This window comes from Cnephaeus nilssonii (genome assembly GCF_951640355.1).
Source record: "Cnephaeus nilssonii genome assembly, chromosome: 17".
In the NCBI taxonomy this organism is placed as follows: Eukaryota; Metazoa; Chordata; class Mammalia; order Chiroptera; family Vespertilionidae; genus Cnephaeus; species Cnephaeus nilssonii.
In genome coordinates this window covers 3,462,853-3,478,409 of record NC_137088.1, presented here as the reverse complement: position 1 = coordinate 3,478,409, position 15,557 = coordinate 3,462,853, and the positions used below count along the sequence as shown (strand labels likewise).

At 55.3% G+C, this 15,557-nt stretch overlaps 1 protein-coding gene across 3 annotated transcripts; it reads left to right on the top strand.

Annotated features, from left to right (window-relative positions):
- Window positions 1–2,759: 2,759 nt before the first annotated feature.
- Window positions 2,760–7,781, top strand: LOC307113652 (histone-lysine N-methyltransferase SETMAR). 3 transcript variants are annotated; one of them, XM_079795488.1, is made up of 2 exons: window positions 2,760–2,920; window positions 5,512–7,781. In XM_079795488.1, exons 1-2 carry the CDS (start codon window positions 2,807–2,809, stop codon window positions 6,313–6,315), a joined length of 918 nt encoding a protein of 305 aa, XP_079651614.1. In that variant the 5' UTR covers window positions 2,760–2,806; the 3' UTR covers window positions 6,316–7,781. The 3 variants fall into 3 exon arrangements, with proteins under 3 accessions (XP_079651614.1, XP_079651616.1, XP_079651615.1); XM_079795490.1 differs by having other exon boundaries at window positions 2,786–2,920; window positions 5,403–7,781; XM_079795489.1 differs by having other exon boundaries at window positions 2,787–2,920; window positions 5,429–7,781.
- Window positions 7,782–15,557: the final 7,776 nt, after the last annotated feature.

The window sequence follows — 15,557 nt, the reverse complement described above, 5'->3', positions numbered from 1 at the left end:
GAGAAAGATAGAAACATGAATAATGAGAGAGAACCTTTGATTGGCTGCCTCCTGCACGCCCTCGACTGGGGATCAAGTCTGCAACCCAGGCATGTGCCCTGACCGGGGAATTAAACCTGTGACCTCCTGGTTCAAGGGCTGACGCTCAACCACTGAGCCACACCGGCCCGGCACAGACCGGGGTTTAAATGTTCTGAAACAAGATTTCTCTGGAACAAGACATTTGTGGTCCTAAACTTCAAAGTTTACACATCTTTGCTTTCAAAACTTGAAGTAGAAGAGGCTGGCCCATGCGCCTTCTTATAAATGAGGAGAAGGAATATGTAGTACTTTTTAAAAACCATGAAGTGCTGTTCATAGGCGCTAGGTAGCCTTATAGGCAACATGCAATGCTTCTTTCCCAAGTGGGAATGACACCGTGTGGAAGACTGCCTCTCAAGGTCGAGTTGCAGACAGAGCGAGTCTGTTCCCATTGCCTCGGTAACAGTATTTGGTAATAAACTTGATCAGATGTTGTTGAGTGGAATTAATTCCTTGCTGGTGGCATTTCGGGTGAAGGAAATACATAATTCTCTTCTGTCATCTCCTCGCCTATTACCAACAATTCCCCTTTGATTGCACACCAGTAGGAGTTTTTATTCTATGACCATCAATCCTGAACATTTACTTGACAACTAAAGCACTTACCCTAACAATATTCTGAATGAGATTAAATCTTGACGCTTCTGTGTTCATATGAACAGGAAAATTATGGATCTCACTAAACCACAATGCAATGATAAAAACATAGGGCCAGATGAAAGTTTTTATTCCGCTGAAAACATATTTTTAGTAGCAGTTAAACACAAGAACACAAACCACTATTTCTGGAAAGTGTAAAGAATACAGGACCATAATTTTGTAAAATACAACTCCCACATTACTTTAATCCATTGCTACTTTTTTCTGTTATTGCAAAATGACCTACATGTCAAACACTTGGACATAAACTTTCAGCTGCTAAAAAGACATTTTCCCTGTCCAATTTACTTTCTATTTTGCTATCTTTTTACAATATCAGGCACGTATCATGTGCAATATGACTATTATTTCTTATTACTACATTATCCTTTCCACTGAGTAGGAATTTCGTATTTTTACAACCTTTTGATATAAATTTCTTTTCATATTATTTGTGGGAAGCATTCTTTAGTGAAGACACATCAGAAAGGCAAAGTGCTAAAAAAAAATTACCAACTTTTAAAAAACATTAAACTTACCAACTTTCAAAGTGAACAAAAATTCATAGACATTAACTAACTCTGCACAGTAGCTGATCCCCCAGCCCACATTGTCTAATGATAATGATGGTGATGATTCCATTGTTCTCACTAGTCAACTTTCTTTGACTGAAGAGCAGAAACCACACTGACTTAACCCAAACCCAAGGGAAAATGTGTTATAAGAATACAAACGTCGTGTGTGTCAAAAAGATTGGGACTGAAAAGGGTCAGGTGTCAGGAACTAAGTCCTCTCCTTACCACTCATCTGCGTTTTTCTCTCGGAAGACTTGACTTTTCTCTGCTTCTCCATCAATATACCGAATAAAGCTGCCTTTTCGCTCCCAAAGTATACACCGTTTTAGCTGTTCCTTGGCCTCAGCTACTCCTAAGAGAATCAGAGTGGCCCAGCTGGACTCGGGTATGCAGCCAGCGGTCCGAAGCGTGGACCAGGCTTCGGGGCTGTGTGATGCAAACAGGACTGCCGGTAAGCTCACCCCGTGATGGGCGGTGTGGGGCTGGCACTTCTCAGAAGAAAAATAGTCAACGAGTTGAACTGAAACCCCTAAAAGTATCAACTGCTGTGCTTAGTTCTCTTCAAATTGGTTCCATTTGCACAAACTTACTTGGTGAGAAGACCCAGTGCTCACACCACCCCCATTCAACATCTGGGAGTGACAGTTATTAAAAAGCTAAGATGTGCCCTAGTGGGTTTGGCTCAGTGGATAGAGCATCCGCCTGTGAGCTGAAGGGTCCCGGTTGGATTCTGGTATCTCCGATGCAGGCTTCAACCCTGGCCCTGGTCGGGGTACGTGTGGGAGGCAATCAGTGGCTGTGTCTCTCCCGCTCCCTGCACTCGCTCTAAAAAAAATAATAAAAATAATCCATGGAAAACTATCCTCTGGTGAGGATTAACAACAAAACAAAAAACCTAAGCTGCTCCAGCCTTGGGTGCTGGGTGGGTTAGAGTGTCATCCCCACATGCCAAGGTTGGGGCTCGATCTTGGCAGGGACCTGGGTCACACCTACACGCTGCGGGGAGACTGAGGCAGGAGGAAGGGACATCAGGGACTTCGGTCCGAACAGGTGGACCCTGGGGCAGGGCTTTGGTGCGGCTGATGCTGTGCCCTGGGTCCAGCGACTCAGTGCACACAGAGACCCAACCTGCTCGCCAGTTCCAGGTACTCAGGTGCAGTCCCCTCCTCCGAGCGCGCACATGCACACCCCACAAACCTGGAGGCCCTGACACTTGGACCAGGACCTCGCCTCTGAAGCCCGCCCCGCGGCTCCCGGGGAAAACTCAAGCACTTCGTTTTGTGTCCGCAAAGCTCTGTCCCTACCTTAAAGGTTTTGTATTATTTGTTGTGCATTTGGCTTAAAACAGAGGGCGAACCTGACTTCACAAGCCACTCGTGACAGGAGAGGGGGAAACACTACATCTCCCATGAGGCATTGGGGTTGCGGGACCGCGACTCCCAGCGTGCTCTGCGAGGCTCGCGCTCATTTAGGCCGAGGCGCTTCGAGACCGGGCAAAGTAGCTTTGCGTGATGGCAGCGTCTGAAGAGCCGGAGGCGCCCACGGAGCCCCTGGACGTCGCGTGCGGCCTGGAGAACGTGCCTGTGAGCGTGTGGCCGCCCGGGGCGAGGCCAGGACCTTTCCAGGTAAGGGCGGGGCTTGGCCTCAGAGTCGCGCGCCGGGACCACGCCCTCCCGTAGGGGCGGGGCTTGACGGGCCGGGGCGCTGCGCGCGCAGCCACGTGGGCGGGGCTTGCGCCCTACAGGTAGGGGGCGGGGCTAGACAGAGGCCCGTGCCGCGCGTAGCCCCATGTGGTCCCACTTGTGAGGATGACTCGGGTGCTGCTGGGAAGGTTATGTTTTCTCAAACTACCTTTTTGAGAAATATAGGCAGTTAAAGCTTATTCAAAACCAAACATTGTGGAATGCCTGGTCAAAAACACTGATAGGCGTTTTCTTTATTCAACAAATAGTTGAGTGTCTGTAATGTGCCAGGCGTCGTGTTAAGTTAGGCATCTTACATAATAAAAAGGTAATATTTAAATTACCATCACTCCGCTACACCCATGATTGGGCCAGCGGGTGACACAGGGGGCGGGACTCGGGGTGGCTGGGGTGGTGATTGGGCCGGCTTGCGTTGCCAGCTCAGCGTCAGCACCATGGCTGTGCTGCGGCACAGACAGGCCTCTGGGGCAGCGAGCCGAGCCGGCGTTTTGGAGGTTTGGAGGCGGCGGGCGGTGGGAGGGCGGTGCGGCTCCCCGGGGAGGAGTCTGGCGGCAGTTGGGCCGCAGGAGCACGTGGCGGCGGCCCCAGCCTTCCTGGGCGGGAGGCAAAGGCAAGACCCCGGCCTGGGCTCCGGCAGCAGGAGGACCACACCCCCGCCCCGCCTCGCCCTAGGGGCCCAGGGACTTCGGAGCTGCTGACCAGCGGACAGACAGCTTACACGTGCATGATTAAATCATGCACTGGGATTCTAGTATAAGATAAAATGGTGACAACACACCATGCCAGCCCTCGAGTTGACAAGAGCAGATAGAAAGCACTTGATTGCTATAAAAGGAGAGGGAGGGAGGAAGCCTTGTGATTGATGCTCACACCTGTAGTTGGTGGGCATAAATGACAATCGGGAGGCAGACTCAGTCCCCTCCCCTCCCCTCCCCTCCCCTTCCCACCCCCGGGTTCCAGCTGGCTGGCTATACATATAACTCGGTACAGTTAGAGCTACAGAAAGAAGACAAGATCACTTCCTCCAGAAGTTAATAGTCTCAAAGAAGATAAAACCTGTTTGAAATATGTAAATGACAAGCCTAAAAGTGCCTTCAACTCGTTTGCTCCCAAATATTCATGGAGCACAAAAAGCAGTCTTATAAAAGGTCAAAACAGCCCCAAGCCCTGCCTTCACAGGCATATGCACACACAAGAATTAAGGGATGAGAAACTCAAGTTAAAAATAACTTTGTGTCTAGTTAAGCTTTGGGGTACTGTGGTGAAAAGGCAAAAAAGAACATTCCAATGTTCCAATCAGAAACAAGCATATTGAAACCTAAGTAGAAAAAAAAATTGATTGATTTTCTTGAACTAAGAGTTGGATCTAGCTATTTTTCTGAAACATCCTTTTTAAGATCTCAACTTGCCCTTGAAAAGAATTATCTGGCTCACAGTTTCCTAAGAGCCGCTTGGAGCAAAAACAAACTCATGGGGCTAGAGGCCAAGTACTAAGATTCTTGTAGCTGCTGTTTCGAAACAACCAAAAAAGGAATGAAGATTTTCACGGCACTTCCTTAGGATTCAGAACCAAGGCCTGAGTTTTAAGCCCCCAAAATTGTGCAGCGTCCTACTTCATTTTCCGGAGTTTCGACACAGAATGGGACTCAGAAAAGTCAGCCCTCTGATCAGAAGTTATTAAGAGCTGCCATCAAGCAATCAAATATTCCGAGGCACCTGCTCCATGCCCAGTGCTAGGGATAGGAGCCTGACCCCTCGCCATGCCGCACCCCAGACCTCAGGACCACGCCTTTCCTCGACACCTCGGTGTAGAAGAGACAGGACCACATTCAGTACGGGAGAGCCCTAGTCCGTGCCACTTGGGTTCCAGCTTCATGCTGGTAAGCAGGCCTAGTTCAGAGAAGGGAGACACTGCACCTGAGAACAGGCGAGGAGGGGTGTTTGCCCTTCAGTATTCTGGCTCCCGTCTCCATTTTGGCTTCTTCGGTGACCATGGTTTATAAGAAATTTTCTCTTTGAGTTTATTGTCAAAAAATACTTGGAACTCTCACCTTAGCTTGTTTGGCTCAGTGGATAGAGCATCAGCCCATGGACTGAAGGGTCCTGAGTTCGATTCCGGTCAGGGTCACGTACCTTGATTTTTAGAGAGAGTGGAAGGGAGAGGGAGAGACAGAAAACATCGATGAGAGAGAGACACATCGATTGGTTGCCTCCTGCACGCACCCCGACCAGGCCAGGGAACCTGCAACCAAGGCATGTGCCCGTGACAGAATCGAACCCAGGACCCTGCAGTCCGCAGGCCGACGCTCTATCCACTGAGCCACACCGGCTAGGGCCCCAATCTTATTTTTCAAATTGGAGAGTAACGGTTTCAGACATGCTTTAACATGCTGTGTTTTGTTAGTTTCTTTGTTCTACTTGTATGTGCAGGAATGAGCAGTCGCTCGCCCCAAGCTGCCTATGCCCCGTATGAAGGTGTGACTCCTGCTGACTGCCCTGTCTCGGTTTTGCAGTACAGTCCGGACCACGTGGCCGGGCCCGGAGCCGACGCCGACCCCACGGAGATCACCTTCCCCGGGTGCACCTGCCTCACCCGCCCCTGCGTGCCTGGCACCTGCTCCTGTCTCCGCCACAAGGAGAACTACGATGAGGAGGCGCGCCTCCGGGACCTGGGGTCGGCAGCAAGGTGCGTCTGGCCTGTCTTCGAGTGCAATGCCCTGTGCCCGTGCCCGGCGCACTGCGGGAACCGCGTGGTCCAGCGGGGCCTGCAGCGCCCCCTGCAGGTGTTCAGGACGGACAGCAAGGGCTGGGGGCTGCGCACCCTGGCGTTCATCCCCAGAGGCCGGTTCGTCTGCGAGTACGCCGGCGAGGTCCTGGGATTCTCCGAAGCACAGAGGAGAAGTCAGCGCCAAACGGAACACGACTCCAACTACATCATCGCCGTCCGGGAGCACGTGGCCGGCGGGCGGGTGATGGAAACGTTCGTGGACCCCGCGCGGGTGGGCAACGTGGGGAGGTTCCTGAACCACTCGTGTGAGCCCAACCTGCTCATGGTGCCGGTCCGCGTGGACTCCATGGTGCCCAGGCTGGCGCTGTTTGCAGCCAAAGACATCTCGCCCGGAGAAGAACTCTCTTACGACTATTCGGGCAGGTTTCTGAACCGCACGGACGGGGCAGACGAAGGAAGGCCAGGCGGCGGGAAACCGAGAAAACCTTGTTATTGTGGGTCCGCGTCCTGCGCCGCTTTCCTGCCCTACGACGCGTCCCTGTACCGCACCCCCGAGGGGCCGGCCCCGGTTCAGGAGGGGACAGTGTAGGGGATGGGGGCACACGGCCTTTCAGTGGGAGAGCGAGGCGGCGGCCAGTGGGTGGCGTGGCTCTTTCGGGGTGCCCTCCAGGGAGCCGGGGCCAGCAGTGCCCCCGCACCCGGGGGAGGCAGGTGGCGAGTTTCACCCAGGACTGTGGCAGGGTCACCCGGCTCCCTTTCTCCCGTCGGTGATGGCATTCTCCATTTTCAGTTGGACCCATTGCTGCCAGCTAAAAACTGGGCACTTTTCCCAGTTAGTTGTAGATAACGAGATACCAAACGCAAAAGTGGCGAGTCCTTAAAGGAGACCTCCCTCCTTATCCCCTGCTCCTTCCAGTGGGCTGGGATGTATGCGTGATGGCTGGAGCGGGAGCACCCACCCCGGACCCCAGGTCACCCTGGAAAGGAGCAGGCACAGCAGAACCGAAAGGAGGCTGGTGCCTGGCGCTGCGGGACACGCCGGGCACCCCGATCTGCCCTCTGGCTTTGCGGTGAGCAGTAGCCGCTCCCCCGCTGTCATTTTGGGTTCCAGGCGGGCCCCTAATCAGTGGCCCAAGGAACCCCGGCCTGCACACCTGCTTGCCAGCGACCTGCCTGGAATTCAGCTGAAAGTAGCTGCCGTTTGTCTCCCGCCTGCGTCTTCCCTCCCGCCGCTTCTGAGCAGGAATCAGGGAGGGCGTGCTTACCACCAGCGAACACCCAGCATCCCACCGATCGGGAAAGCGCTGGCCCAGACAGGGACTCCCGTGGATACAACCAACAGTCGTAAAAGGAAAGCAGTTGCGAGGTTTGCACTGTATGCTTGGCTGCCCTCCGAAGCTTCTGGAGTAAGCGTTCAAAACTCCAAACAGCCTCACCTCGTCCCGAGTCGGTAACATGAAACACCACAGGCCGGTCAGCGCCACCACAGGGAATGGAGGTGTGTATTTCCATTGGAATTTCTGGAGGGGCTGCCCGGCCGGCATGGCTCAGTGGTCAACCTATGAACCAGGAGGTCACGGTTCAATTCCCAGTCAGGGCAACATGCCCGGGTTGTGGGCTCAATCCCTCCCTGGTGGGAGGTGTGGATGTAGCGCTCTCACATCAATATTTCCCCCTCTCTCTAAAAATCAATTTCTTAAAAGCCTGTCCTTAAAAAAAAAATACTCGTGGAAGAGCAAACATCTCTAAGTTCCTTTGGTAAAGCAAGGATGTTGCAAAAATGTTACTTGTGGAGGTTTATTAGATGTTTTGAAAGCTAAAACATTTAGGCGCAATACTGTAGTAGTATTCAACAAATTAAACTCATTCTCCAGCTCCACCTTCTCCTTAAAAATCTAGAGATTGGGCCCTGGCCGGTTTGGCTCAGTGGATGGAGCATCGGCCTGCGGACTGGGAGGTCCCGGGTTCGATTCTGGTCAGGGGCATGTGCCTTGGTTGCGGGCACATCCCCAGTGGGAGGTGTGCGGGAGGCAGCTGGTCGATGTTTCTCATCAATGTTTCTGACTATCCCTCTCCCTTCCTCTCTGTAAAAAATCAATAAAATATATATTTTTTAAAAATCTAGAGATTGGAACTGACAGAAACCATAGGACAGTTTTTTCCTATGGAATAAAGTTTTGCAACCCCTTCCTACCCCGCCCTTTAGCCTCCCCCAAATCCACAGCACCCCTTTATAAAAAATTCCACTCCAGACAGCACTGGTACCAAACAGCAAAAAGCAATCTGGCCACTAGAGGGGGGCATTACACACAAAACCATTTCAGAGAAAAAAGAAGAAAAAGTTCCCGGCCCGCTGTGGCCGAAATCCAGGGCTGGCTCCAAACCCGCAGCGGCCCCGGGGACTCGCCCCCCGCCCTCCGGGCTCACCTCAGATGCCTGAGGCGGACGGGTAGGTGACAGGTGACATTCCTAAAGGGAACGCGGCCTTTTCCTCGCCGCCGCACGGAGCACTGACAAATATTCTGGAACCCGGGCCAGCGGGGGCTTGGGGCGGCCCACACCGCCGTCGCCGGCCAGGCGGGTGTCCAGCCGAGGGAGCAGAGCGGGACCTGCAGCCTCGTCTCCCCCAGACCCGGGACGTGGCCTCGTGGGGAGGCCCCCCACCGGCTCGCCCACCAGCGGGCACAGGGCCGGGTCCATTCTCCGCACGGGACGCAGTCGCCCTCCCGGCTGCGTTCTCTCCGAGGTCGGGGCCTGGCACCCGGGGGCCCCTGACCGCCGTGCTCTCCCTCGGACCTGCGCCCCCCGCGTGCCAGCCTTCCCCCCTCGCCCTGGGAACGCACCTCCTCCTGAGGACGTGGGCCCTGTGCAGAGGAGAGCCGCTGGGCGGGGGGTGGGGAGGCTGCCTTTTGGAAGGTGCGTCCGGGCGTGGCCGTGGGTGGCTCCCACTGCAGCGAGAACCAGAGGCCCCGACCTTCCGAGTCGCGTGGACGTGAAGCGGGTCCGGTTCCACGCAGAGCACCCTGCCCATAGGTTAGCCCCCAGCCTCCATTCCGCCTTTCCTAGCAGCACTGCCACCTCATTTCCCAAACCTGGGGGGCAGGAGGTCCTAAGTCAGGGGAGTGGGCACCCCAACACGCCAGACTAGGCACGTGAACAAGAGGCAGGGCCACGTGATCACGCAAGAGTCAGCACGTGAACAAGGGGCGGGGCCACGTGATCACACAAGAGTCAGCACTGAATAAGGGGGCGGGGTCACGTGATCACACAAGAGTCAGCACGTGAACAAGGGGCGGGGCCACGTGATCACACAAGAGTCAGCACGTGAATAAGGGGGCGGGGCCACGTGATCACACAAGAGTCGGCACGTGAACAAGTGATAACCCGAAATGGTGAGCCCATGACTTTTCTCCTGGGTCTTGTCTCCCAACACGGAAGAAGGAGCTCCGCGGACCGGGAGGGTCAGCAGAAGTGGGGAATGTATTACAAGCAGACCCAGACTCCTCCCGGGGAGGGGAGGGGGACCCAACCATGGCTGCCCCTCAAGCCTGGTGGAGCGGGGTGTGTGCGACAAGCCTGCTGTGTCTACCTGTGTCGTCGCCTGATGGGCTCCCTCTTGTTCCTGCCCAGCCAGGACCCGACCTCCGCTGCCTCCCTGCGCCCCTGCACCTGTGACTCGGCCTCCCTCGGTGTCACAGGCCTGGGCTTTGAGCCCGGAGACATTTCCTGTTTCTGCTCGGCCGGTTCCTGTGGTTAGGCCGCGCCAAGGCCATGTCTGCCTCCACCTGTGCTCCCCCTGCCTTTGTTTCCCCTGCACGCCTGCCCTGTCTGCCTGCATTCCAAGTTCACCCTCTCACCGGGGCAGGGCCACGTGTCCACTCAGCGTGGTCACGTGAACAAGGGGGTGGGGCCATGTGAACCTGCAGGTGGTCACTACCCTAATGAGTCCAGCCTGGGTCTTGGCTTCCTGGAGCGCCTGGCTTGACAGGAGCTGACAGCTGGGTTGTCGTGCCCATATTCTGGATGCCAAAACTGAGGCTCAGAGACGGGGAGCCAAAGTCTCTACCCACAGACCACCTCCCCCTCAACTCAGCCCAGGTCACAGGAGGCTCCCTCAGGAGCCATCTGGTTGCCAGGTGGAGGAGGAGGAGGAGGAGGAGGAGGAGGAGCAGAAGCAGAAGCAGGAGGAGGAGAGTCCGGAGAAGCAATCCAAAAATACACACCAGCTGCTCCTCCTTCCTCGCTCCCTCTCTCCAGGCCGGGGCCTCTTCCTGGCCAGGCAGCCGGGAGCACAGGAGGGCAAGGAGGCAGAGGGTCCGGGAGCTAAGCTGTAACTCTTTTCTGCTCGCGCAGGGACCCCCTTAATTCTGAGCGGAGCGCCTGGCAGGGAGTCCCTGCAGCGTGTGGAGGAAAGAGCTCGGACCCCAGAGGCTGCACAAGTCCTGGCCACCGCGGCAGCCTGTGCCCTGCAGGGACCTCTGGCTGCCGCTTCTCGTCTGTAAGCTGTCACAGTCCCTCTCCTGGGGGTCGGGGCGCGCAGATGAGGGCATCCACCGGAGGAGACGGGAAGGCCCTGCCATAGAGATGGAAACTCAGCGCCCTTGTTGGTGAGGGGGGCAGTGGAGCCAGAACTCTGAGCCACAAACAGCAACGCGCGCACGGTCACACCACACGTGCAGAGGCCTGAGCGCATCTCTTGAGCCAGAGCAACTTAGTTCCCTGGAAGCCACCCACACCAGCCTCAGCCACAGACCGTTCACACTCCGTGGCTCCTCCGGGCTCTCTTCTCTGGCCAAACGACTTGCCATCACAGGATATGTTCAAGTTGGGAACCCTGCCCCCCACCCCTCGGGGACCTGCGGGGGCCACGCCGCTGTCCGTGGACCGATGGATGGGTAAACAAGGGAGGCCCAGCTGTAGGCAGGAATAGCACTCAGCCTGGAAATGAGGGAGATCCTGACGTGCCGCAGCCTGCAGGAGCCTGGAGGATGTGCGAAGTGAGAGAAGTCAGTCACAGAAGGACAAGACTGGGGCTTCCTGTGCTGAGGCACCTGGGGAGGTCAAGGTCAGAGAGAGAAAGAGAATGCCGGGAGCCCGGGGCTGCAGGAGGGGGAGGGGTGGTGGTTCCTGGGATGGTTTCCATTTGGGAAGACGAAGGTTCTGGAAGTGGAAGGCGGAGATGATTGCACAATTTGAACTTTTGTGTAAATAAACTGCACCCTTAGAAAGGGTGACACTGTAAATTTTGTTACGTGTATTTTACCACAATTACAACAACTGTTTTACTATCTATCTCGGTCTTTTCACTGTTTTGGTGAGAACAGAATGCATTTGAATGAACAAAATATAGAACACACATTCTGTGATCTTGGTGAGGCCTCATGTGAGCTCAAAGCTTTGCATTTAAAACTGGCGTCACACAATATAATGAATAAAATTCAAAATTTTAAGTATTAGTATTAATTTTATTAGTATGTATTCAGAATGCCAATGATGTACATTTTTACTTTTTACTTAAAACCACATTAGCCTGGCCTGTATGGCTCAGTGGTTGAGCGTCGACCTATGAACCAGGAGGTCACGGTTTCATTCCCAGTCAGGGTAATGCCTGGGTTGCTGGCTCGATCCCCAGTGTGGGGCGTGCAGGAGGCAGCCAATTGATGATTCTCTCTCATCATTGATATCTCTCTCTCTCTCTCTCTCGCTCTCTGTCTCTCCCTCTCTGAAATAAAAATATATCTTTAGAAAAAACAAATTAAATAGGAAATTGAAAACCCCAGGACGAGTCAGAAGGACCGAAAGGACTGGGCCGAGGCCCCGAGACCAGGTGCGCCCAGGGTGGCAGGACTCGGCCCAGTTCTCGCCCATCCCATGATGCCCCTCACAGTAGCCCCTGGCGGCCTCTGCGGTGATGGGTCTGTGCATTCATTCACTCACCGTCCACTCCCTCGGCCGGCCGTGGGCACTGCCCCCTCACCAGCCTGGGACGGGACACAGGAGATGGAGGTCAGATCAGGGCAGGGAGGGCACTGCAGGAGGGACAGCAGCTTGGACCGTGTGGCATCACCAGGGCTGCACGCCACCAGCGTGGGCAGTACGAAGCCCACAACAAAGACAACGTCCCTTGGCCTCCTGCCTCAGTTTCCCTCACGAGAAAACAAAGTGCACTGCTCCAGCTCTGATGTCCGGGATCGGGTCTCACCTTCCCACCACAGGAGCCCTCGAGCCCTGCCCTTCCCTCCAGGAGGGTGTGGGCGCCCCCTTCAGGCAACCAGAGGAAAGGGGCCGGGCCTCCGCTCCCCTTAACAAAAGCCTTCCTGCGTGTTTGTCTCTTCAGATATCTCTGCACCTGTCTGCAGGGTAATGCGGGGACATGGCCACAGGGACCCACGCACAGAGGGCCCGGAGCCTCCCGGGTCCGTGAAAATGGGGCCACACACATCGGCGGCAGAGCCCGTCCCGATTCCCAGTCCAGCTGCGCTCCATCCCGGCTGGGGAGCGCCAGGCCTGGCTCTGGCTGTGAAATGGGAAGGGGGTGCTGGCTGGGGCCAGGAACGGCTCTACCTTCTGCAGTAACGGGAACCGGCCAGCAGAGGGCGACCGCCTCCCAAGGCAGGCAGCTGGGCTGGGGGGAACCACACCTGTTCCCCTTCAGCAGGGTCAGTGGGGGGCTGAGCGATGGCTTTTGCGGGGGGAGGGATGCCCACTTGGTGTCTGCACCCCGTCTAAGGGGTCAACACACCTGCCACTTCAAAACAGCAACCCCGAAGGGCCCCCCTCACAAGCACGAAGCACACAGGTGACCCTCTTATTGGCGCCACCTGACCAGGAGGCTTCTCTCCCCGCTGGTCCCTGGAGTTTCGCACCCTCCCTCCACACACACACACACACCCTCCCTCCACACACACACACACACACACACACACACCCTCCCTCCACACACACACACACACACACACCCTCCCTCCACACACACACACACACACACACACACACCCTCCCTCCACACACACACACACACACACACACACACCCTCCCTCCACACACACACACACACACACACACACCCTCCACACACACACACACACACACACACACCCTCCACACACACACACACACACACACACACACCCTCCCTACACACACACACACACACACACCCTCCCTACACACACACACACACACACACCCTCCCTCCACACACACACACACACCCTCCCTACACACACACACACATACACACACACACACACACCCTCCCTCCACACACACACACACACACACACACACACCCTCCCTCCACACACACACACACACACACCCTCCCTCCACACACACACACACACACACACACACCCTCCCTCCACATACACACACACACACACCCTCCCTCCACACACACACACACACACACACACACCCTCCCTCCACACACACACACACACACACCCTCCCTCCACACACACACACACACCCTCCCTCCACACACACACACACACACACACACACCCTCCCTCCACACACACACACACACACACACACACCCTCCCTCCACACACACACACACACACACACCCTCCACACACACACACACACACACACACCCTCCCTCCACACACACACACACACACACCCCGGTCGGAGCTGCTCAGGTTTCCCCCAAGGGGCCTGTGGGGAACGTTGCTGGTTGCTGATGGGTCTCCATTGCCTCCGCAGGAAAACGGGGAGTGTGCCCGGCGTGGCCCAGGCCCAGCGGCGCAGTCCCCCCACTTCCATCGCTGGGCGGCGTCCTCCCTGCGGCCCTGGCGGAGGCAGCCTCTCAGCAGGCCCAGGGGGCAGAGAATCCGATGGAGGCTGCCAGTTCTCCCGCTGCCCAGCCCCTGGACGGTCCGCCCTACACCGGCGGGTGAGGCAGGCTGGGCTCCCGCGACCCACGGCCATGGTGTGGCTCAGTGGTCGGCAAACTCATTAGTCAACAGAGCCAAATACCAACAGTACAACGATTGAAATTTCTTTTGAGAGCCAAATTTTTTAAACTTAAACTTCTTCTAACGCCACTTCTTCAAAATAGACTCGCCCAGGCCGAAAACCGACTTCTGCGCATGGGCCACGAAGTTTCAATTGCACTGTACATGCGTGCCCACACGTGGTATTTTGTGGAAGAGCCACACTCAAGGGGCCAGAGCCGTATGTGGCTCACGAGCCGCAGTTTGCCGACCACTGCGCATAGGCTCGATTCTCCGACGTAACCCGAGGACCTACCGTCTGAGAACCCCTGACAAGACAAACCAAACAAGCGGGCCGCAGACAGACGCGCCGCCCCGCTTAGAAACTGACTGTAAAGAATCTACAAGCAGCTTTTACTGTTGGTGCCACGGGTCTCCATGAAAAGCGAATGCCTTCAAAACTTACATCTGGCCTGGCTGGTGCGCTCAATGGTTAGAGTGCTGGCCTGTGTACTGAAGGATCAGGGTTGGATTCCTGGTCAAGGGCACATACCTGGGTTGCGGGCTCGCTCCCCAACCTTGGGCATGGGGGAGGCAACCACTCAATGCGTCTCACATTTGCTTTCTCTATCCCTCCCTCCCTCCCTTCCTCTCTCCAAAATAGGCCAATGGAGCCCAGCTGGCATGGCTCAGTGGTTGAGCATTGACCTATGAACCAGGAGGTCACTGTTTGATTCCCGGTCAGGGCACATGCCGGGTTGGGGGCTTGGTCCCCAGTGGGGGCGTGCAGGAGGCAGCCAATCAATGAATCTCTTTCGTCATTGATGTTTCTATTTCTCTCTCTCCCTTCCTTTCTGAAACCAATACAAATATATTTAAAAATAAAAATCAATGGGAAAATATTCTCGGGTGAGGATGAACAACAAGACCTGCATCTGGAGAAGGAAGAGCCCAGGGCGTGAGGCTGGCCAGGACCACGGGCTGGTCGCTGGCTACGATGCCGAGGGTCATGTGAGTGAGCTACAGGCTTCCTAGGACAGTCTGCTTTTCGTTCCTGCTCCAGTTCCCAAGTTCCTTAAGGTCTGAGTGTCTGCCCAGCCCTGTCTGCCCTACGTCCTGTTGTTTACGTGCAACCTGCAGAAGGCGGGGTTTTGCAGAAGGTCTATGACATCAAAGCTGAAGCTCGCGCACTGCGTATTGTCTGCTCGTTGTCATGCGCAGGCCCCTCGGTGCGTGGGGTCAGCGGTCTGCAGCCGGTGCACTCTGTAGGCAGGAAGCTGGACACGTGGTTCTTAGGTGAAGGGCTTTCTAGGATCTTGTCTTAAATGCTTCCTCAATTACGCTGCGCTAAAGATGCCATTCTAAAGACTAAGCCAAAACGCCCCCCAAATATTTATGCTATAGAGCAGTAATGTGAAAGGAGAGGGATCCAAAATAGAAACAGCAGAATATAACCAGCACAAACATAAGCAGGTGGGGCAGAACCAGTCAGAACTGCACTTGGCAAGTGGAGGCTTGGAGAAACACTACCTTACTCCCCACATTAGTTTTCAATTAAGCAAATGCGTTGTTTGTTTTGCTTGGAAGGAATCATCGCTTGGTGAAAGTTTGTGGGGAAACATTGTATCCACAGACTTACAGCTCAGGAGTGTGGAGGAGCAGCCCGCGGCGGCTGTAGGAGGCTGGACACAAAGTAGCGATCGAGCCCGGGCTGGTGTGGCTCAGTGGTTGAGCATCGACCCATGAACCAGGTCACGTTTTGATTCCCAGTCAGGGCAACTGGGTTGCAGGCTCAACCCCCAGTGTGGGGCGTGCAACAGGCAGCCGATCCATGATTCTCTCATCATTGATGTGTCTCTCTCTCTCCCTTCTCCTTTCCTCTGA